General features: G+C 51.5%; 1 protein-coding gene and 1 long non-coding RNA gene across 3 annotated transcripts in view; both read left to right on the top strand.

Moving 5' to 3' along the window:
• The window catches only part of LOC132003332 (uncharacterized), a 67,988-nt gene extending 48,753 nt beyond the window's left edge, over positions 1 to 19,235 (top strand). Inside the window, exons 3-4 of one of the 2 annotated variants that reach the window (XR_009400169.1) lie at positions 9,749 to 10,224; positions 17,949 to 19,235. This is a non-coding gene — a long non-coding RNA (uncharacterized LOC132003332). Of the gene's footprint in view, positions 1 to 9,448; positions 10,225 to 17,948 lie in introns of both variants that reach the window. The other variant, XR_009400168.1, reaches the window with a different exon arrangement.
• Positions 19,236 to 20,633: 1,398 nt separating this feature from the next.
• CCDC182 (coiled-coil domain containing 182) lies at positions 20,634 to 21,973 on the top strand. Its single transcript, XM_059379775.1, has one exon. It carries the CDS (start codon positions 21,210 to 21,212, stop codon positions 21,669 to 21,671), a length of 462 nt encoding a protein of 153 aa, XP_059235758.1. The 5' UTR covers positions 20,634 to 21,209; the 3' UTR covers positions 21,672 to 21,973.
• Positions 21,974 to 22,399: the final 426 nt, after the last annotated feature.

The raw sequence follows: 22,399 nt of genomic DNA, 5'->3' as shown, positions 1-22,399 counted from the left end.
CCTCAGAGACCTTGCCTTGCAATCAGAAGACTGGGGCTCCCTCTGGGGCTCCATGTAGAACTTATCCTGGCTGCAAAGGGTTCTCTCCTCAAGGCCTTTCTCCTGTGCAACCTGGGAGCAGGCCGAGTGTGCATGGCTCAGGAATTTGCAAGAAACAAAGTGTATATGCTGGAAGAGTACTCTAATATTCTAAAGGTAGCGGCTACTCCGACTGCCCACCTGGATCCCACGGTTCAGGCGGCTGATGTAAACCCAGAGCTCGACACCTCACTCGCTCCTGCTGAAATCTGTAGTCTCACTAGACACAAAGCCTAGACGAAACCTATGCCCAAGTTCCAAGAGTACACCTCGTCTCATCCCTGTCCTGGTTAGTCCAGTCTCTTGTCAGGACACTTTCTTGTCAATTTGAACATTCTGGAATTCTTCTTTCTTTTTAAAAGATAGAGTTTAGGGGCACCTGGGTGGCTCAGTCGGTTAAGCATCTGCCTTTGGCTCAGGTCATGATCCCAGGTCCTGGGATCAAGCCCCATATTGAGCCTTGTATCAAGCCCCGCATGGAGGCCCACATCGGGCTCCTGATCCAGTTTATTTTCCATTTTCTGTATAAGTCATGCAGTTCAGTATGAAAAAGAGACAATACAGAGTGACCAGGTGATTGAATGAACTGGGCTTGGTAGGGTGTGAGGAGGAAGCAAAGTTCTTCTTTCCCCCACTGCCCCTGCACAGTGGCTCTGAGGATTCATTTCCCCTTACTCCTGCTTTTTGGATACTCCCAGGTATTAATGGAAAGTTTCATTTCTTCCAATTATAAGTCCAGTCTCCCACGAAACTCTTGTGCAACCTGTTGCTTCTCCTCTCTAAGTTGGCCTGGGGGAGCAGGATGTGGTCAGCTCCTTCTCTGTTTTCTCCCTGCTCTGCCCTCTCTCCTGCCTTGGGCTGTCTCTGCCTTGGCCAATGTAGATGAAGAGTGGGGCAGGGATTTAAGGGTCTGGCTAAGTCTCGGTTGACCAGAACAGGTGTCACATGGTGTCCTCTGGGTTGTGTTTCTCTTTTGGGTCCTTTGGAGACACCAGCTCCCCAGAGACCAGGGTCCCAGAGCAAATATCAGATGGTGTCTAAGAAAGTACCCCAAGGGCCAAAGCTGGCAGCCCGTGGGCAGGAATGGTCAGCCAAGAAGCCGGTCTTAGCTAGGGAGACAAGCTGATTGGCAAGCCATGAGAAGTGGCGACAAACAAAGGAGAGGGGAGTCCAGTTCAATGTGGGGGATTGTACCTGTCAAGCCTGGGCTAGAGGTAGATTATATAGGCCACACAGCCTTTTTTTAAAAGGGCCGGGCTGGAGGAACAGCATGTGGCCCATCTCATCAAGGTCATCACCTTCATTCTTGCCAAGACTGTCCTCGTCAACAACAGCATCCTAAAAGGTGGGGAAGGAGGAGACTCTTTGTGGAGTCAGGAGACCCCTTGGGGGACCACCTGGATTAAATGTGGCTGTTTCTTATCCTCTTCCTCTGCCTGCTAAGAAAAGGAAACTTTTGGGCCCCCACTACTCTGCAACGTGTTCTCCTTAGAGGACAGTGCGGTAGGAGGCCTCTTTCTGTTAGTGCCCCAGGGTGGGACCTGTCTCATACCTTTTCTTCTCCGCCCCCTTCTCCCTGTAAACGAGGGAGGAAATCAACAGAGAAACTCGGCATCCATTTGTAAGCCTAATTCACATTTTACCTGTTGTTAAAAAGGCGAGAATGTTTCTCATCTTGCATTGTCTTCTCAAAACTTTCCACTTGGTCAAGTCTAGGCCCTTCCCAAAGCTTTGAGACTCGGATAGCAAGAAAACCCCAACTTTCCAGAGATATTTACTCCTCTCGATTCAGATTTTTTTTTCTTTCTCTTTCTCACCCAAATTGTCCAGGGGACAAGAGGAGGGGTGGGTTAGGAAAGAGACAGATCAATCTAAAATGTTGAGGCTGACGGCTAATGGCCTTTAGATTGCCAAGACTGAGTAAACAGATTTAGCACACTGATTCAACATATTAATTGTTTGTTAACCTTTGCATAACCTTTAGGAAGCCTCTGAATGTGTGGATTTAAAACCCAGAGTACACCCGAGGTATTCCCATGGCATAGCCCACTTTTGCAAGGTGTTAAAACTCATTAATTTTCTGTTGAAGCTGGACAGGAAAGGGGAGTTTGGAGGAACAAAGCATACCAAATAGAGAACTAATCAAGCAAATTAATGTATGCAGAAAGCTCTCTCCTCGGCTTGCAGAAATATCCATTTGTTACCTATATAAGCTATAATTACATAAAATGCGAGCCATCGCGAGATGGAGTGTGATTTAAGGGTTGAGAGAGCAAACATAATAACAACAGCGTAATACTAATAGCTGTCATTTGCTCTAATGATGTCAGCCCTTGGCTAACGCCCCCGTTTTGGCTCTCTGAGCATGTTGGCCATATTCATTAATATGTGAGGGTGTGAGGGTCACTCAGAACCATCCCCCTCTCCCCTCAGGTGGAGAGGAGACACCAGAGCTGGGAAGAGGTGGAGGAATCCCACTGCCCACCTTATTTCCCTGCCTCCTGTGTCCAGGCAAGTTCCGAGTTGGAGGGGACCTGCCCTCCCAGGGGCAGGCAGGCCGGGCCTGGTTCTGTGATGCTAACGAGAAGAATGGACCGGGACTACCAGCGGTCTTCTAATAAACACTCTTCAGGGTAGGAGACATCCTAGGAGGCCCTCAGATCCGTCTTCTGGTCTGTAGCTGCCAGACTTTCAATGAAGACCGTCACTTGCCCTGTCCTTTGAGTCCTGGGGATACATTGATTTGTTGGGTCCCCTGGGTGCTCTGGGGTGACGTCTGAGTGTCTGAGACTGTCTTTCTTCTCTTCCAATCTATGTCCCACCCCATGCAATCTAATTTGGCCTCCGTCCCTCCTCCCTAGCAGACTTGAGGCTGTAAGTCCTCCCCCTAGGACGGGTGTTAGTCCTTTATCCTGCATCTCACGGAAGTTACAGTGTATAGTCAGCAATCATGGGATTGCTTTTGTTGAGGATAGTCCTTTGGAGTCTCGCAGGGAGGCCGCCGCGGGTCAGATCAGTTCCAGATCCCTCTGGCTGTCATTCATCCCAATGGGAATTGTGCTTTTCTGAGCAAGCCAGGCACGGACTCGGGCCACTTTCTCTGTGCCGATGGCATGAGTGGCCTGCAGCCCCTGCCTGTCCTCTGCAGACCTGTTTTCTCGCCCCGCCTTCCCCCACCCCTGTCTTGGGCCAGTCCCACCCGGCACGCACACCCACTCCCGTAAGCAGTTGTGTAAAACCTGGCTCGGCCACTCTTGGAGCCCATTTCCTAGGGTGTTTTGTTTTGTTTTGTTTCCCCGGTATTTCGTCTGCTGCAAAACAGAGTGTTTGGACAAGATGACTCTAAGGTGGCTTCCAGGACACAGATGAAGAGGGAAGAGAACGTGTGAGTCCCGGGCCTTATAAGGGTCTACGGTGGCCTCCCTCCCTGTGGCCTGCCTGCTCCCTGTCCTGGAAGCAAGAAGCCTGACCCCATCTGGACAGGACGCCATGAGGAAGTGGGGCTCCTGGACTCACCTCAGGTCCTCCACACAAGCCTTCCAGACCTGGGGCCGTGAGGCCAGCCACGCCCAGCTAGCATCCCGCAGACGGCCCTGCTGCGGCCCCTCTCTCCCCCGACCCGCCACACACCTGAGCCACACCATCCTCTATTCTTTGTACAGTCCTGGCTTTTGAGCTGCTTGGGCAACACATGGGGTCCCCTCAGGCCTCCTGCAGCCTGAGTCCCTCTGAGGATGACCTTGGCCAGCAGAAGTGATGGAGAGCTACCCTCTTCTTAAAGCTCTGCCCTGCCTCTTGGTTAGAAGCAAAGCCAACAGCAACAACCAAGACTGAAAAACCAAAAACGTTTTATTAGAATTAACGTCACCTGTCTTGTTTTCCTTTTTAGTATGACTCCTAAATGATCTTAAACCACATACTTGGTTATTGTACATCTCGAACATCCTGGGTCTCGAGACTCAGAATCATCTTCTGCCTGGGCCGCTTCCTTGCTGAGCATCTCTAGAAGAACTGTAGCCTTTTCTGGGGGTTAGTGGCCTCTGAATAAAATAGAGACCCAATGAGCTGTCCTCACATCCCTCCCAGTCCACTCCTAAGGGCCTTGATCTGAAGAGAGCCAGGGGCACACCCTACTTTTGTAGGGGTGAATCTTAGCTTTCTCTTTCTTATTTTTCACTTAACCCTTCAATATAAAAATAAGAACAGACTATGAGAGTCAGTGCCTCTGTCTGCTCAGCTGGTAGCTCTGGTGGTGGTTTTTCCAATACCATATTCTTCAGGGACCAGAAGTCATGCCAAATGAGAGCAAAGTCCCATGATGCCCACCAACCTATGTTGCTCTAAAAGCCTTTGCCTGCCACCCCAGTCTATTCCTCTTTTCAAGGAATCGCCACCTGGAACCCTTAGCCCCTCCTTTTGCTCTTCTCCCTACTTGTGCTCTCACTCGCTCAAAAAAACAGACAAAATCTAAAAAAAAAATATATATATATATGGATGTTTGTCAAATGTATATTTAAAAATTTTAATTGTGTAATGCACAGATATTTGCATTATCAAAATGAAACATAAAATGTGAAAGAGGTCCTTCACAACCCTCTCCCCACCATTCTTTTATGCCTAAATCCTCTAAAGATGACCACTCTGTGCATTTATGTACATATATTTACTCATGCACCCATATTTAGGTATTTCAGTTGGGTTTTTTTTCCAGCATACATGCTATCACGCTGTATGTATTTTTTGGGGGGCCATTTTTTTTTAAGATTTATTTATTTGACAGAGAGAGAGAGAGAGAGAACAAGTTAGGGGAAGGGCAGAGGGAGAGAATATCAAACAGATCCCCATTGAACATGGAGCCAAAATGGGCCTTGATACCACAACCCTGAGATCAGGACCTGATCTGAAACCAAGAGTCAGACACTTAACCAACTGAGCCACCCAGGCGCCCCCCTCTATCCTCCCTGTTAACGATGTGTCTTTAAGGTCTCTCCACAACAATAGGTGTAGATTCCCTTCATTATTTTTTAACAACTCAGAGTATTTCACTGTATGGTTGTACCACCGATTTCCCTAATGGTGGGTATTTAAGATCATTTCTCCTTTTTTAAAAATCGTGAATGGGGTTGCCATAAGCACCCAGTGCCTACGCCTGGCACACATCTGTCCTATAGCCATAGGGCGGGTTTGTGGGACTGTTGGCTTACAGGGTGTGGATGCTAACATTGTGATCAAGGTCATCACTCTGTTTTTGAAAAAAGCCTTACTCCGCTTCCCTCCACATGAGAGTGTGGAGGCCCATCCCATGGGCTCAGGCCCATTTCCCCACATCTTCACCAGAACCGTGCACCTTCTAGCTTTATCATTTTCATCTTGCTAACAGGCTCTTGTTAATACCCACTAAGCCTCCTGCCTGAGGACCGTTACAATGTCCCACCTTAAACTTCCTGTTCTCCAGCCACAGGGACCCCTCGATGGTTCTACAGTGGAATCTGTCCCCTGGAGAACTGTCCCTTAACGGTGAAATCTGGAGCCGTCCCCTACCTTCACTGTTTAATATTTATCAAGAGCCTGCTGAGTGCTGGGTCCAAGCAGCGACCAAGAATTTTGGGAAGACAACACGCAGTGATTTGAAAGGCAGAGATTAGTTAATAAAAATCGACAGCCCCATTCGAGGCCACAGAGGCACCCCTGTTTCCCTGGACGTCTGTATATTCCGGGTGAAGCAGGCGGGGGTGTGTCCCCCTCTGAGAAGCCGCATTAATATGGCATCTGGTCTCCTACAGGACGTCTGCAGAGTACGACGAGCTCATCACTTTCCCGTCTATCAGCAATTAAACTGCGCCAGGAAGCCTTGTATCTTTATATCATCCCTTAATGGCGTGGGGGTGGGGGGAGGGCGGTGTGGACACAAAGAACCCACACCGTGGTTAATCGGCAAAGTTATCACCTTTCTTCAGGGGCCAAATGTCCGGTGCATTTCCCATACGTCTCCCCTTGCCAAGCCCGGCAAACACCTGGCTTTGGTCCCCCATGCGCACCACCTCTGGAATTAAATGTCATTTGCAAAGCCTGTAATTGCTTGAGGAGACAGTAGCTTCTTTTTGTCTTTCTCAGACTCGCTACCTTTAACCCTGCCCAATCCCACACCCTGCAACCCCCTCCGCCTGCCCCCAGACTTTTGTTTCCCCAGCCCCATCCCGGGGCCTGTCAGATTACATTTTTTATTGCATCGAGACAAAAAGCCATCTGGAGCTCCTGGTCTCCACTGTCAGTGGGCTGCCGTTCTCAGGGTCTCCTGCCAGGCCCCCCGATTAAGAGGCACCCCCCACCGGCCCTCTCTCTTTATTTTTCACCGCCTGCCCTCGCCCCTCCTCAGCTCCTGTGCCTTTGTCCCTCTGCTCCCCTCACCCTATCACTGGGATACGGCTACCTTGTCTTTGGCAGAACAATGCGGGCTGTCAGCTTGTATTAAGCATGCGGGGAAAGCGCCACAGTTTCAGGAGGCTGAACGCTCCCAGAGTCTTCATGTGTTTCTGGGAGCCCGGAGTGTCTCTCCTGATCCCTCGTAGATTTATCTGAGGCCTCAGCTATTCCTCTTTTCCTTTCTGCTTGGCCTCAAAACTAGGTAGCGCATTAGAGAAGAGCCTCTGTGAACACGGGGCAGGCAAGGACATAGCGCAGAAGCAAACGGGTGGGAGACTCGGCTCTCCCTGGCTCCAGCAGCCCAGCACAGGGGGCAGATCTGTGCAGAGGTCACCCCGGGCTCACCCTATGTTCCCTCTGGAATGTCCTAGGAGGGCTAGACCCAACGTGTTTCAGGGTCCATATCAGCTCCAAGGAGGATGGAAACTCTTCTTTAAACAAGTCAGCAGTTGGCTTTCAGACCAGAAGCCTGAACAGAACCCGAAAAGCATGAATGTGTCCATTGTTCTCTCCTCTCCTTTGACATTGACCTGAATTTGGCCCCGAGAAGCCTCATCCGGACACTTAACAAGGGTCTCTGTAGAGGTCCCTCAGCGAATGCCTGTCCATGGATGACAGACACCGTCTTGTCTTTCTGTGAGCACAGGTTCTACTTCTCAAGGGAATGCCGTGAGACGGAAGGGAGCTAGCTCACAGCTCCCGAGCGCATTCATTTTCTCTGGGATTCTCCCCAAGTCCTATGAAGTGGGTTTTATTTCCTTCATTTTACGCACAAAAGGACTGGAGACTCAGAGTTTAAGAAACGATCTCATGGGCTAGGGACAAGCGGGGAGTCAAGATCTGTCCTCAGATCCATCCAGCACCAAATCTCTGCCTTCCACTCCATACTAGGCCACTCCCCCACGGACGCCAGGAGTCTTTATTTAATCCCTAGTAAAGACAGACACCGCACCTGTCAAGTTTGGTCAACAAGTGTTGATTTTCAGAAGTGTTCAGTTTTCAGAACTGATCAGCTGGCTGGGCCATAAAGCGTGTCTTTCCCCAAACACGGAAATTACCCTGAGGCGCGTTTTCTCCCTAGTGATCACACACCGTCTGGGAGAACAATCATTTTTAAAAACGAAGCTGGTCACAACCTTGCAGTGGGCAAGCAGGGCCCCGAGTCATCTCACAAATCTTTCCGTAAGGAGCCCTGGAGTGGGGGCGGGATGCGGTGCTCACCGGGCCGTCGTGGTGAAATATTGTATGCTCTGCCTTAAACCCAGTTACAGCAGAAACTTCTATTTCCGATGAGGTCACGGTAGGAAGACGAAATGGTTGGCAGAGGCCTGCGGATGTGGTCAAAAGGAACCGTGTCTGTAGGTATACATAGGTTTTTGGACGTGCCCATTGCGAAGGATAAACCCGTTGGCCATCTGCGGGCTGCTGTTTTTTCCTAAGATGAGACGGTCTCAGAAGAACGGTTTTTAAGGTTCCATGCAGACTCAACATGCCGTGATGTGTTTCCACATCAGGGACCACTGAGGACGCAGTAAATTGTGATTACGGATTAAAACAGCAACAGCAATTTAGTGAGCTCGGCTCGTGGCAGGCTCGGCTCTCTGCTGCTTTTCTTCTTCACAATGATCTCCTGAGGTTGATGTTCTTATCATTCCCATTTTTAAAATGAGGAAATGGAGGGGCGCCTGGCCAGCTCAGGGGAGCACGCGACTCTTGATCTTGGGGTTATAGTTTCGAGCCCCACATTGGCGGTAGCGTTTACTTTAAAAAAAAAACAACAAACTTAAAAAAGTCAATAAATAAAATGAGGAAACTGGAGATCAGAGAAATTGAGTAGCTTGCTGGAGGTCACACAGCTAATACAGAGCAGAACCAAGATTTGAACTGGGTGGCTTGGCTCCTGAGCTTCAGCTTTGGGCTGTGGTCCAGTGGCTAATATGACCACATGGAGCTCACAGCCCTCCCTGGCCTCCTGCCCCAGACCTCTCTAGCGGCCACACAGAGAATCACTGCAAGCTAGCTGGTCAGGTAGCAAATTAAAAGAAGACAGCATGAAAAGTACGATGGTCACTTGAGACTTGTCTCAGTCCCTTCTCTGATTTCAAGGTGAGGTCCTAGGGTCTAGGATCTCTTGATTCCAATCACTTTCATTGCACTTGGGATGACTGTACCTGCTAACTGGTCCCTTACAGGTTTACAGAATCAGGTCCAGAGCAGGGAGCACTGGTCTGGGAGTCTAAAGAACTGGGCTCTCGAACTGGCTCTGCTTCTAACCAGCGGGGTTAGCTCTGCAAGTTTCCAGCTTCTCCACGCCCCATGGATCTTACTTGCATCCAGGCGGGTAGATTAGATCAGTGTCACAAATCCCAGGTGTGGGGGCCAAAGTGACCCCCCCCACACACAGGTTTTGCTTAGTATGCACGATGATTTTCTTTTTTGTTTAACTGCCGACACTTAAAACAGGGAGTGTTCACAGAGAAGCCCGGGTCCTCCGGAATCTAGCGAAAACCAGGAAGATCTGAAGGATTTGAACGCCCCTTCCCAGCAGGCGACAATGAGTAGAGGATGAGGCCTCAGACCGTCTTGAGAGCTCTGTGGGCCCCACCCCACCCTGGCTTGTCTTTGCTTCTCCGCCCCCACCCCTCCCCAACCCCCGAGCTGGTTTTGCAGCCCCTGGGTGCCCTGTCACCAAGGTCTATCCCATCTAACTGATTCAGGTGTCACAGGGGCTCCCCTGATCTCTGTAATTCGGAAGGGCAGGAAAGTGCCCCCTTCCTGGATGACCCCATACAGCGGCCACTAGGATGGGCTCAGTCACTGCCCAGTACGGAGACAGTCACAGCCCCAGGAGAACCGGGCAGCTGTGCGCTTTGTGTCGCCGCCATGGTTGCTGGTAGGCAGAAAATCAGGAGAAAACACTCAGGACTTCTTTCTTGTTCTTTTTCAGCACCGGGTCTCGCCTTGACATCCTCCCCTCTCCACCCCCGCCGCCCCCAAAAGAGGGGTCGTGCCCAGGCACTGGATAGACTCCGGTGTGGATTTCCAGAATCCCTTTTGGACACATGTCTGCCTGTTCCTATTTGACAAAGCTCCGCTTTCCAGAGATTAATTGTTGTCAAACGCAACTTATTTTCTAATCCTTTCAGGCTCCGCTTAAAACCTTCTGCTTTATTTTATTTCTTTTGATAAAGTCGCTGAGATTTTTTTTCCTTTTTTTTTTTATATGGATTTGCCAATGATTGTCCAGTTTGACAAATTGGATTCCTAAAGCTGATTCTTTGAAGAAAAGGATGCAGTGTGACAAGACAAGAAACAGCTCATCCTCAAATCGGGAGGATAAATAAAAAAATAGAAGCAACCCCATTCTCTGGCTTCCCTGCGACTCAAAGGGTGTCTCAGTTGTCACTGATAATCTAATCTTCCGATGATAGGTGAGAAACAGGACAATGGCGACCTAGCCAGGCTGCGGGTGTGATAGGCCTCTGATTAATAGGACTGTCCAAGAAGGCCCCAGCCCCCGGGAAGATGATTAATGACATTTGATGTGAACTCTGACCTCCCCCGGCAAGCACAGAGGGAGAAAAGTCTGCTGCTCAGACAGGATGTGCGTCCCGCAGAAGGTGATTGATTCCTGAAGGCTTTGTGACTCTGAGAGTGCGTGGGGAGCCCCTCGTGGCCCCTTCCTGGGCTCTGACAAACACCCGACCCTGGCAGGGGTCTGCAGTGAGTACCTTTCCCGCGGAGCGGAAGTTTTTTATTATGCCCAGAACCCTGTGTCTCAGAAGCAGTTCCCTAGCAAGCCATGGCCAAGCTCTGCTGAGCTGTCTTCCCCAACCCGAGAGATCTTTTGACCCCTCCCCAACCCGAGTGCCGTGAATCACACCAAAGGGCCTTTAAAAGCCAGGCTCGTCTTTAGACCTTCTTCGGGGTTTTCTACTCGAGGCCCTGGATGGGCACTGGGTGGCTTGGACTAACCCGGCTTGTGACAAGAAAGTGTTTCTGTGCTGGCGGGGAGGGAAGCTGCTGAGTTGCCCTAGGCTAGCACGCAGAAGGAAAGGGGGCGCGGTGGGAGGGGGGCCACCGCTTGGTGTCTGTCAACACAGGGTGTGGGAGGAACCAGCTTGCTTGGCCCTGATGGCTTGGCTGCAGGAACTGCCTCAAATTTGGCAGCTGAGAGTCTTCTTTGCTTAGTTCTGCAGGCTCATGTACTACCTTGACTCCCCTCAGTGGGAGGGCCCTGAGATAGTCTGGCATGTTTCCTTCCCATCATCAGCCTTTTCTGGCTTTACTGCCTATGCCAGCCCTCATGTCCTTAGTAGCAACCCATGTCACTGGCTGTCCAGGTCTCGGTTGTAATAATGACCAAACAATTACAGCCTAGAGAAGTGTTCATCGTGAGATCAGCTGAGGACGTGTCCAGCCAGTGATGATCGTGAGATAGACGTGTGTCTGCCCGTGGGTGTTAGCAGGACCTGAATACTGGTGATCTCCGCTCTTCCTGAGAAGCGTGCCTGGTTGTTGGTACCCCGGTTGTTACTGGCTAGGGGTTGGGGAGCCCTCTGAGAGATGAGCCCGACACAAGACCAGTGGGAGTGAGTGGGAGCCAGCGACATCAGGGACGCCTGACCAGAGATTGGCCGGGCAGGACTTGGCACAACCCTCACTCTCTGACAACACATTTCAGAACCACTGGGTACCTTCTGCATGCTGGATTTGGGGTGTAGACCCTCAGCCGGTGACTTGCCTTCTCAGCCATCCTGGGGGTGGGAGTGGGAGGCTGCTGGCCAGCATGTCCCTGTTGGCAGTGACGCAAGCTTGGCCCCTGCCACGGGAGGGGTGCAGGTGCTTGAAGAGTTGGTGGCAGGTCAGCCTGATCAGATACATACGAATGAAAGATGGACAAAGGAAGCTACCCCTGTAGGACTTCCACACCTAATTCCCCCGGGACCAAGGTGTAGCCTCATGAGGCTGGTGGCTTTTCCGCCTCAAAGGGATAGTGTGTGGGAAGCCCCTGGGCCTGCTATGTATGTGGACAGCACTAAATGAAGGGTAGGAGTGATTATCATTATTTTTATGTTTGGTAAATTATTATTATTAATGCGATACAGGAGAATCACTTGACAGTGTACTCAGTCGTGAAGAAGAAGAACAAAATACAGGACTGTATGTGAAATGCTGAGAAAAGTATTGTAACGAGGGAGTGTAATTAGGGATTTAATAATTTCTTTTTTAGCTAACTGAGAATGGATTCCCTGCACCACGTGAAGTCTATTGTTTGGTTTCTGCCTGTTGGACTCTCGCTGGGGTTTCAGTAATTCATTATGTGGAGAAGTGGGGGACTCCCCGAAATATAAAAGGCCGGCTGGAGCCTCCCCGAGGAAGGAAGAGAAGGGGAAGCTGCTTGGGCCGCCCCCTTCCCCTCCTCCTGGGCTTCCGCGGAGCCCCGTGATGGCTGATGAGTGGACATTCATGGTGGGTAGACACACTTAGCCAGGATGACCAGGTCAGGGACACGGACGTCCACACTCCCTCAGTAGGCTAGGCCTCCTGAGTTCACTCCTGCCCTGGCCAGCTCTGACCACGAAGACTTCCCTCCCTCCCCGATCACCACATGCTGGGCAGTCACACAGGCCAGGACAAATCTGACCCACAGCATTTGACTAGTGCAAGATTCTCAAGAGGAGAGACTAGGGAGGAGGAGAAAAAGCACAGAAGGCAAGACCTATCACGTTTTCTAATCAAGGAAGCAGGTGTGACATGGGTTAAGTTTAAAATCCTCCTCCAGAAGTTTTTGGGGTCTAATATTAGGGAGTCTTAGATATTGATTAGCTCAATGATTTATTATTATTATTATTTTAAGTAGGTTCCTCACCCAGCTTGGAGCCCACTGTGGGGCTTGAACTCACAATCCCAAGCTCGAGACCTGAGATCAAGACACTTAGCTAGACACTTAACCAACTGAGGCACCCAGGTGCCCCTTAGCTTGATGATTTTAAAACTGGCAATCTTCAGAATCATCTGGAGGCTTAGTTAAAACACAGACTGCTGGGCCCCACCTCCCAGAGTGTCTGATTCAGAAGGTCTGAGAATTTGCATTTCTAACAAGTTCCCAGGTATGCTGAACGTTGCTGATACAAAGACGACGCTTTGAGAAGTGTTGTTGTAGCTTGTTGGAGAGCATCAGAATGATTTTGGGGATCTTGTTAAAAATATTAATTTCTAGGTCCCCTGTAACAGTCATGATGTGCTTGGCTGCAATTAACACAATGCCAGACAACAGTTATCTGAACAAGAAAGATTCAGTCACATATCAGCTAAACTGGAGGTAGATAATTTGAGGTTTGGTGTTTTATGTTGTAAAAAATGGGGGGAGGGTGTCTTTTTATTTAATTGCTTATCTTAGGCTTGTTGCCTCATGATTGCAGAATGGCTGCCACAGTTCCAACCATCATTTTCTCATACAACTATGTCCAAACCAGGAAAAGAGGCAGGAGCGCCCCCCTCCACTCCCTGAATCTCATTCTTTTACATCAGACATAATACTTTTCCATATGTCTTTTCTTTACAACTCGTTGGTATGAAGTGTGTCAGAGGCAGCAGCACTGGGGAATGGCATTATTGAATGCATCGATGCATCGAGGCTCACAGCCTGGGGCTGGGTGATGGCTCACCTTACCTGAGCATGTTATTGCCTGATCAAAATAAAATTCTATGACCCAAGGGAGAAAGGAATGTTATTGGGCAGAGACTAATGTGTCTGCCCCAGCTAGGGTGACTTGTCCCAGGTCTGTTGGGATAGGTCTGGTTTTAAAATGTAAAGTCTCACATCCCAGGAACCCCCTTAGTTTAGGACAAATCAAGAAGATCAGTTGCTCTAACTCCAGTCTCCCAAGACCTGAATTAGCATCTCTAAAGGGAGAAATCCAGACCTTGAAAATGACTGCTAACACTTTCCCCCAAAGATTGTAATGTATATCAAAGTTTGAGAATCACTGGGCTTAAGTGTCTATGAAGCCAAAACAGAGGACTCATGGTTGATGTATTCCCAGCCAGCTTAGAGCAGGAGGATGTTCCAGACGGAGGGATGTGGGTAAGACGTAGGGCTGGGGGCTCTCACAGGATCTAACTGAACGTTAAGCCTAGGCAGGCCTGGGATCTTCAAACTCCATCCTCTGCCTGCTCCTTGTCCCCGTGAGAAGGGCCCAGGCTACCCTGAAGCCCCCTGCTGTGGGTGGTCTGGAGTCCCGAAGCCACAGAGCGTGTGACACTGGAAACTATAGGTCCCAAGTGCTCTCAGGACAGATAGCCCATCTTAGTTATCTGCTGGAGCAGCGAGCCCCATGCCTGGCTCATCGGAGTCATTCGGAAAATGTGTGTTGAATGAACGAAGGAATGAATGAATGGGGAGGGCTGCACTCTCGAACGAATATAAACTCTAGCCCTTGAGCCCCTAACCATCCCTGTGACAGCCAAGTGCCCAGAGCCAGAAACTCCTCGGCCTCATCTGTGAGCTGGCAGGACCCTGGCTGGGGTGGGAGTAGGGTCCCACTCCCACCCCAGGTCACAGGATGCCGGCACCCTATCTCCCCCGCCCAGGCCTCGGTGGGAAGCAGTGTGTGTCCCCGCCGCACGGCGCGCTGGGTAACTTTCCGATGGTTTGAGGTCATTACTCATCATTAGGAGTCCTGGTGTCTGGAGTTTTCCAGGTGATCAAAGCTCCTCTGTCTGGAGCAGCCAGGCAGGCCCTGGTGTCTGTCACCAGTAATCCCCCCGCCTCGCCAGGCAGACAGTTAAGTAACCCAGGAAGGAGGGGATTTGGTTTTTAAGCTCAGATAATTCAGCCTGACACCCCGACATGCAGACAGTGGCTCTAGCCCAGCCTGAAGAAGTTGGCCCGGGCCAGAGGGGTGCGGGCCAGAGGGAGCCATAACGCCTTTCAGTGCTGGCTTATTGTAGAGCCCCTGGGCTCCCTCCTGTCCCCACTCTCCTGGGGATGGGGGGCGGCTGGGGGTGGGAAGGAGACTCACACGACACTGGGCCCGTCACCCCTCTTGCAGGTCCTGACAGTTCAGTAAGACTCACCGATTCCTTCCGCGACGGGGAGGAAGGAAGGAGGTTTAGCACAATGGCGTTTTCTGTTTTTAAGATGGGGACTAAAAGCTTAGGCCTCTATTTTTTTTTTTTTTTTTTTTTTTTCTGATTGGATCTTTGTGCAAAAAAGCTCGCTCGTGCCGGTCCTAAATGGCGCACATCAAGGTTCCTGCCCCTGTGGAAGGCCGTCGGAGTGACGAGGAAGCCTCCGGAGCTTCTTGGTCTGGGGGATAGACTGGCTTTGCTGAAGAGTTTATGTAAACGTCCAGGTAGCAGCGTCCTGAGGGGTCCTTTAAGAAAATTGGTGTTGAGGGCGAGGGTAGAAGATTCCAACTGGGGTGATGTCGGGCCCTTCCTGGCACACTCTCCGGGCCGCTGTGCCGGCCTGCGGGCTCTGGGGGGGCTCTCTTCTGTGAGGCTGCGTCTGTCCCAGCTGAGTTCCGCGCCCAGCCGAGCGGTGGATGGTGGATGGTGCAAGACAGACGTCAGCACGCCCCAGCACGCTTTGGAGGCCCTCCTGGCACAAGCCTTGGCCTCCGGGGCTGGAGAGGGGCCAGCGCCACAGGGGGCGGAGTGGGGGGACAGAGGGGGGGCCCCTGCATTTCTCCTGTCCAAGGACCACTCCTGTGTCTTCACACCCACTCCCACCAAGATGTTTTACATATTTTAATTAAAGTGCCGCCCTGGGCTGGCAGAGCCCCTGCTAGATGGCTCCAGTCCGAGCAGCAGGGCCGCAGCAGTGTGAAACGCGCATCCGACCGTGGGCTCCTGCTCTGGAGAAGGCTTTGGCAAGCACCCCCTGAGGCGGGGCCGCTCAGCTTCCAGGAGGGGAAAGGAGCTTGGCGGGTGATGGGCAGGTGGCGGGCGCATCCAGGGGTGGCCAAGGCAGCGGGCTCAGGGATGGGGGAAGGGCTCAGGTAGGAAACGGCACAGACCGTTGCCGAGGACCAGCTGGCTGGTGGGCTGGGGATGATCAGACTCTTGCAGACACACGGCCCCGTGGACACTCCTTATCAGTGTCAAATTATGACAAATGGCCATGGGTAACAGTTGCTGGGTGACAGCTGCCACGTCTCAGAGGGAAGCAGGTATTTTTAGCACTGCGCCTTGGGGCTCTGGCTCCAGGTTAATTAATCATGGGGAACAGCACTGAGTTTGGTGCTCGCTCCTGGGCCCCGCACCCACCCCCCGAGCCTTGTCCCCATTCCCCAGACTGGAACACCAGCCACAGGGGCCGGAAGGCAGGCATAGCTACGGTAGCCCTTGGTGGCCCTCATGCCACATAGGGTACCCTGTGGGTACCATCCCATGCCTCTCCACGGCCGGGGCCCTGCACCCCTCCTTCCCTCCTCCTCCTCGGGGCCCCCACTCAGCAGGGCCTTCTAAGTTCCTCCAGCCTGTTCCTGCTTAAAGCCTTCCCACTTGAGCTTCCATTTTGAACATGACTCCCAGGCGTCCTCCCCAGGCTATGTCACCCCAAATGCCCTCCCTCCCACATGCCCTGCCTGAGAGCCCTGCCCCAGGCTCGCTGGCACGCTGCCCCGTTTACTTGCTTCAGAGCACTTAGCACCAGCCCACGTCACCTTAATTGTTGACCGTTTCACCTTAATTGTTGACCGTTTCACGTTATTGTCTGTCTCCTTCCAGTGAAGCGCCAGTGGCTTGAGAACAGGGGTCTTCTCTATCTTGTTTGCTGACTTAGTGTCCACGGGGAAGGTACTCAGCAAATGTCACCGGAGACGCGCTTGGAAGGATGGTTGGACGAAAGGCGGGATGGGTGGATGGACAGAGGGAAGACCCTTTATGGGATCTGAAATGCACTGTGTCAAGATTGTTGTCATTGATAGGGGTCCATCTGGGGAGACGCTGGCTGTGTCGCCGCATCCTCGCCCAGGCTGGCAGCTGCCAAGGGAGGCCCAGGCCCAGGGGATTCTGGGGAAAGAATATTCTGGCTAGGGCCAACAGCTGTTCTGCTCTAGAAACATCCAATCACATGCTTTTTGGTGTTTGTGCGAGATTGCTCTGATTTTGTTTTCTTTCATAACTCTTTCTTAGGATGGGGAGAGATAGACCCATTTTCAGGATTTCCTAGAAGATCATTTCTCCATGCCACCTGAAGGCTGACATCAGTAATTCATTTGGAGAAATTACGCAGGGGCCTTTCGCCATTTCCTTCTCCCAATAGAACTCTTCTTTGCAGAAGCCACAGCTGGTTGCCTATCCTCCCCATCTCACTTGGGCACAGAACCCCAATATTATATTGGGAGGCCTTATATTGGGAGGCCGGGGTTTCAGGGAGGTCAGGCTGAGCCCCAGCCCAGAAGGGGACCCTGTAATGTATGTGAGCTATCTTCAGGACCTCTGTCCCCCAGCTGGTGTGTTGGGTGAGAAATGGGGCTGTGAGCAGCTCTGGAGGGTTTCCCTCATCTTGAAAGACATACACAGGGGCATCTGGGTGGTGAAGTTGGTTAAGCATCCAACTCTTGGTTTTGGCTCAGGGTGTGATCTCAGGGGCATGAGATCAAGGCCCCACATTGGGCTCTGTGCTCAGTGCAGAGTCTACTTGAGACTCTTTCCTTCTCCCTCTGCACCTTGTGCTTGTCTATCTTTACACAAAGCACAAAGCTTGTATATCTTTATACATCTTTAAGTAGATGTATCTTAAAAAAAAAAAAAAAGGAAGAAAGAAAGGAAACATGAAGGGGCACCTGGGTGTCTCAGTTGGTTAAGCATCTGCCTTTGGCTCATGTCATGATCCAGGGTCCTGGGATCGAGCACCGCGTCAGACTCCCTGTTCAGCGGGAAGCCCGCTTCTCTCTCTCCCTCTGCCCCCTGCTTGTGCTCTGTCTCTTGCTGAAATAAATAAAGAAAGAAAGAACATACATGAAGGAATGTACCTGAGACATGTCCTATTTCCTGATCCTCAAAAGGATCAAGTTTATTTTGTACGCAGAGTCAGAGCATGGGGAGGGCACACGTGGCAGAGGCTGGGGGAGGCTGATGACCCAGATGGTTTCCATTCTCAAAGGGTGGGCAGAGCCCAGCAGGAATGTGCTTCAAAGCAGCGGTGCCCACCCCTGCACCTCCTAAAGCATGCCCACCCCTGAGACCCTATCCATTCCGGTTGTCTGATTCTCAGGGGGTAGGGGTCTGGATCTCTGTGGAGTTGATACCCTCCTGCCCTGGCCCCCCATTGTTTTGAGACACGGGGAGCCCGTGAACTGTGGAAACAGACCAGGGGCAGGGAAACCCTCCTGACAGTGGAAACCCTCCTGACAGTGGCCCAGAAAAGCCTTGCTAGAGATGCCCTTGCTGTCCTGAAGGGCCCCAGTTGATCTGTTCCCTTCCTTTCCTAGGACTGGAAGGAAATTGGTGAGGAAACCACAGCCCTGGATGATAACTCTTCTTCGGGGAGGAGCACATTCAGAGCACGTGCACATCGGGTTGTCCCAGCTGAGGACTCTCCGAAGGTTCCAGAGGTCTGGGGTCTTCTACGGACAGAGTGCTCGTTCTCCCTCAACCTTGCTGAGGCTCTTGTGGGAGCGGGCCCTCCCAGGCCGGTTCCGGGGAGCAAGGAACCGAAAGCTCCTTAAAAAGCACCAGGGAGATTGAGAGATTGCCATTCCTTCTTAACTGTTGCTACTTTGCTTTCACAGTTCGGGTTATGACCTCCACCATTCCCTCTGGAGGACAGAGAGAAAGGGGCAGAGTCTCCAAATCAGAGAGAAAGAGGCACAAATAGAAAAAGACACTTTAAAAAATGACAGAAACCAGAAGACAGACCCACATTATTTCTTTCAGTGATTCAAAAAAAGTACTCATGGAGAACCTACTATGTGCGGGACTGCACACCAACCCTTAATGGACACATCACAAGACGGAAGCCCGTCCACACCAGCTCCACAGACCCTCCGCGGGATTTTGGGCAAGAGAATAAAGAGCATGCTATTCCCTCTCAGGCCAGTAGGTGGCGCCATGTCAGAGGGAAAGTTAGGGTAGTCGCTGGATTTGATAGCCACCTATGGACATAAATTCAATTTCATCTAGTTCTCTGAGTGCCATTATGTGCAGGGCAACAGGCAGGACACTCGAGGGTACATAGGATGAGAAATGCAGGGAGCCTGGTGGCTCAGTTAAGCGACTGCCTTTAGCTCATTTTGTGATTCTGGTCTTCTAGGATTGAGCCCCATCTGGCTCCTTGCTCAGCGGGGAGTCTGCTTCTCCCTCTCTCTCTCTGCCTGCTACTCCACCTGCTTGTGTTTCTCCCTCTCTGTCAAATAAATAAATAAAAATTCTTAAAAAAAAAAAAAAAAAGGATGAGAAATGTACGCTCGCTGTCATCATGGAGTTTATTGTGCTCTTGGGGACCGGAAGCATAAGCTCCCAGGTCACAAAAAAGGTGAAAGGGGCAAGTGCCTCAGGAATGGTTCAAAGGAAAGTCTGCATGGATCTTAGGACCAGAGACTGCAGAGAAGCCATCTCCCACCTGCTCACATTGTATCAGAGGGATCAGAGAAGGGAGGTAGGTGACTGACTCGTGGTCCCACAGCAATTTCAGACTCCCAATCTGCTGACTCCCACAACAGTGCTCTTTTCACCAAACATTCTGCCTCAGTAACTGGGGCTGCTGCCCCACCTTGAGATTTAAAATACTGCCTTAGTTTTGCCATTACCTCTCAAAATGCCCCCTTTCTGATGCCTCCTGCAGGGCACTCCAGCTAGGTCAGTCCTCGTCTCAGGGACGGCAGCTGTCCTCATTAAACATCCTGTGGTGCTGGGGTCCCCTTGCACCACTCACGAGAGCTGACTGTGTGCACCTCTACCTGGAGGTGCTCAAAAACGGCCGTGGTGGGAACAGTCACACCATGGAAATTGGCAATAGCTATAAATCAGAACCTTCCCCTTGCCCCCCACCTCTGCCCACCACCCAGGGAGCTGGACACTACTGAATTAGCATCCCTGCTTTATAGAGGAGGTGAGGTCGTCTGCCAAAGACACACAGCTTATAGGTGGTGGAGCTGAGACCCCTCCCGGGCAATTTGTCCTGGGGTGCTTAGCTTAGGGCAAAACCAGGAGAACCCAGAGCCCTTGGATGCTTGGATGCAGAGGTCTAGGCTAATCCTTGGTTTCTTGTGTGGGTGCTACCCATGGTCACATCATTAACGTGATGTTAATATTGGAACAAGAAGCAGTTTGGGTAAAATGGAACTAGTCCAGCTTCGGATAGACTGGATTTGAGGCACAGTGTTGGAGATGCTCACACGTTGAGGCTAGGAGAGAGAAGTCGGTGCAGGACACTGAGACAGGCAGGATAGAGGTCTGTTCTTGACTCAACTGACAAAAGCTAGCTAGAAACATTTTCCTTTCTTAGGGTACTCAGGTAAGAAGTGCGAGATTCACCCTTTGTACGTTTCTCATCTGTGTTGACACTGAGGCATGACCCAGCAGGACAGGAGAGGGGCGCTGGGCACTTGCTCCACTTGCTCCCCAGTCAAGGTGCAGAGTGAGCACTCGGTAATTGCTGAATAAATGAGGGAATAACCTGATTTCACCCCACACAAAGCCGACTCAGCACTGCTGTGGACCACACATTAAAACCTAAGTATATGCCTCGTAACTTCTAAGATGATCTAGAATGCTAGCATTGTTATAAGAGTATGGATGTGGGGGGCACCTGGGTGGCTCAGTCGGTTAAGTCGGTTAAGCCAAGACCTTTGGCTCAGGTCACGATCCCAGGGTCCTGGGATAGAGTCCTATGTCAGCCTCCTTGCTTGACGGGGAGTCTGCTTCTCTCTCTGCCTGCCGCTGCCCCTGCTTGTGCTCGCTCTCTCTCTCGCAAATAAATAAATAAAATCTAAAAAAAAAAAAAAGAGTATGATTTGAAATAAAAAATTACTTTTTCTCCTTCTTTTCCTTCTTCGTCATCATCTTCTTGTTTTTCAGCATTTTTAGAGCTGGAAGTGAGCTTAGGCATCATCTCTTACAATGACCCATGCAATTTCTTGTGCCAAGGTATCTGGAAGGACAAAGTCCTAGGTCAAGAAAAGAGCGTGAAGTAAGTGCTTCAGGAGGAAAGGCTGTGCAGACTTTAGAAGGTCTGAGATGGCCGAGAAGCCAGTTTGCCTGTGAGGAGCAGAGGGCCAGAGACCGTTGCGTGGGAGAGCACCCCTGCCTGGCCGGGCTCACTGGCCCAGCCTGCCTTGCGCTGTCCTATTCGCTGCCTGGCTTTGGGCCTCGGTGTGTCCTTCCAGTAAAAGCAGAGACTGCGCTCTGGTTCTGGGAGGGGAAATGAGTCCACGAAAATCCACGTAATAGGAAGACCGCTTGGGCAGATGAGCAGAAATAGCCCTGGATACCAACCAAGGAGGCTACAATATGCAAATGAGTCGACTGTGGCTTTCCTCCTGGTTGGCTGAAGGGGCCCCGACATCACAATGCGCGGGGGTTTCTCCACTCCAAAGGATTGTCTCTAGCCAAAAAAAAAAAAAAAAAAGAAAGAAAAAAAAGAAAAGAAAGAAAGAAAGAAAGAAAAAGAAAAGGAAGGAAAGAAAAAGAAAAATCCACGGACCAGACAGGTCTCTTAGCTCCCTCTCTTTGTCCAAACAGGAAGAGAAGCGATGGAACCCCTCTACCATGCTGGGTCCATCCTCATGCAGGTGAACACCTTACAAGGGAAGAAGATGGTGGAGAGCGGCCTCCAGTCTGGAGACTTCTCCCTCCCTCAGTCCTGGCCTTCCTGCCTCCTGCCCCCGGCTGACCTGGAGCTCCTGCAGCAGAAGGTAGCCGGGGTGCAGCGGGAGCTGGAGGACTTTAAGAAGGAGGCGCTGAAGGCCATCCGTTACCTGGAGGACGCCTTCTGCGAGATGAACGGGGAGCTGGCACAGCAGGAGGAGCAGGCGGCCCGCGTGAAGCAGCGGCTGAGGGAGGAGGAGGACCGGGGCGTCGTGCGCAACAAGGTCCTCACCTTCCTGCTGCCCCGCGAGAAGCAGCTCCGGGAGCACTGCAAGCGGCTGGAGCGCATGCTGCTGGGCTCCGGCCGGGACGGGCTCGGCGCCCCCAGGAAGATCCAGACCGACTGATGCCTGCCCCCCGCGGGAGCCCAGCTTCCAGCGGAGCAGTGGAGCAGAAGATTTTGTCTTCAGTGGAAGGACCAACCCTAAGTCCCCGTCCATTCGCTTCCCCTCCCCATGTCCACTGCTTTCCTTCTACCTCAATAACACCTTGCTGAGAGGCGAACAGGCCCCAGTATGTTCTTTGGTGAAGCTCGTTTGCCCAGCATCATCACAGAAGGAGGCGCCCCACCCCTCCGGCTTTCAGACACCTGTAACTTTCACCGTTAACTGGTTTCCTGTTTGTAATGGTCATGTCGCCCAAATGTATAACATGGTTGTTTTTAATCTTCTTAAATTGATGTGTTGAACAGATCTACCTTTCTTTTCATGACTCAAGGCTCTCCTGGTCGTTACTCGATGACGCATGGTCCCCTGAGAGGGGTCGGTCGTTCCCCGGAGCCCTGACCGGAATTCCGAGTACTGTCCTTCTGTGGTTCACATCCCCGCCTAGTGGGCTTGTCTGCCTGCTTTCCTAGTTAGACCGCCCTGTCTCACCTGTGTTTGCTGATTCTGGCGCAGCTGAACTTCCTTCACATTTAGTCTGGCCGAAGAGATCAGACAGCTCATTAAGGCTGGGGTGGGTGGGGTCCGGAGAGTTTCGTGCACGGAGGCACCGAGCCTCAGACCCCGTGAGTGGGTGGGTTCCAGAGAAGGGCCGCTGGCTTTCATGCCTGACCCATGGAGCAGAACCGGTT

The sequence above is a fragment of the Mustela nigripes genome, chromosome 16 (assembly GCF_022355385.1).
Source record: "Mustela nigripes isolate SB6536 chromosome 16, MUSNIG.SB6536, whole genome shotgun sequence".
Classification (NCBI taxonomy): Eukaryota; Metazoa; Chordata; class Mammalia; order Carnivora; family Mustelidae; genus Mustela; species Mustela nigripes.
This window is presented reverse-complemented; position numbering and strand designations above follow the sequence as displayed.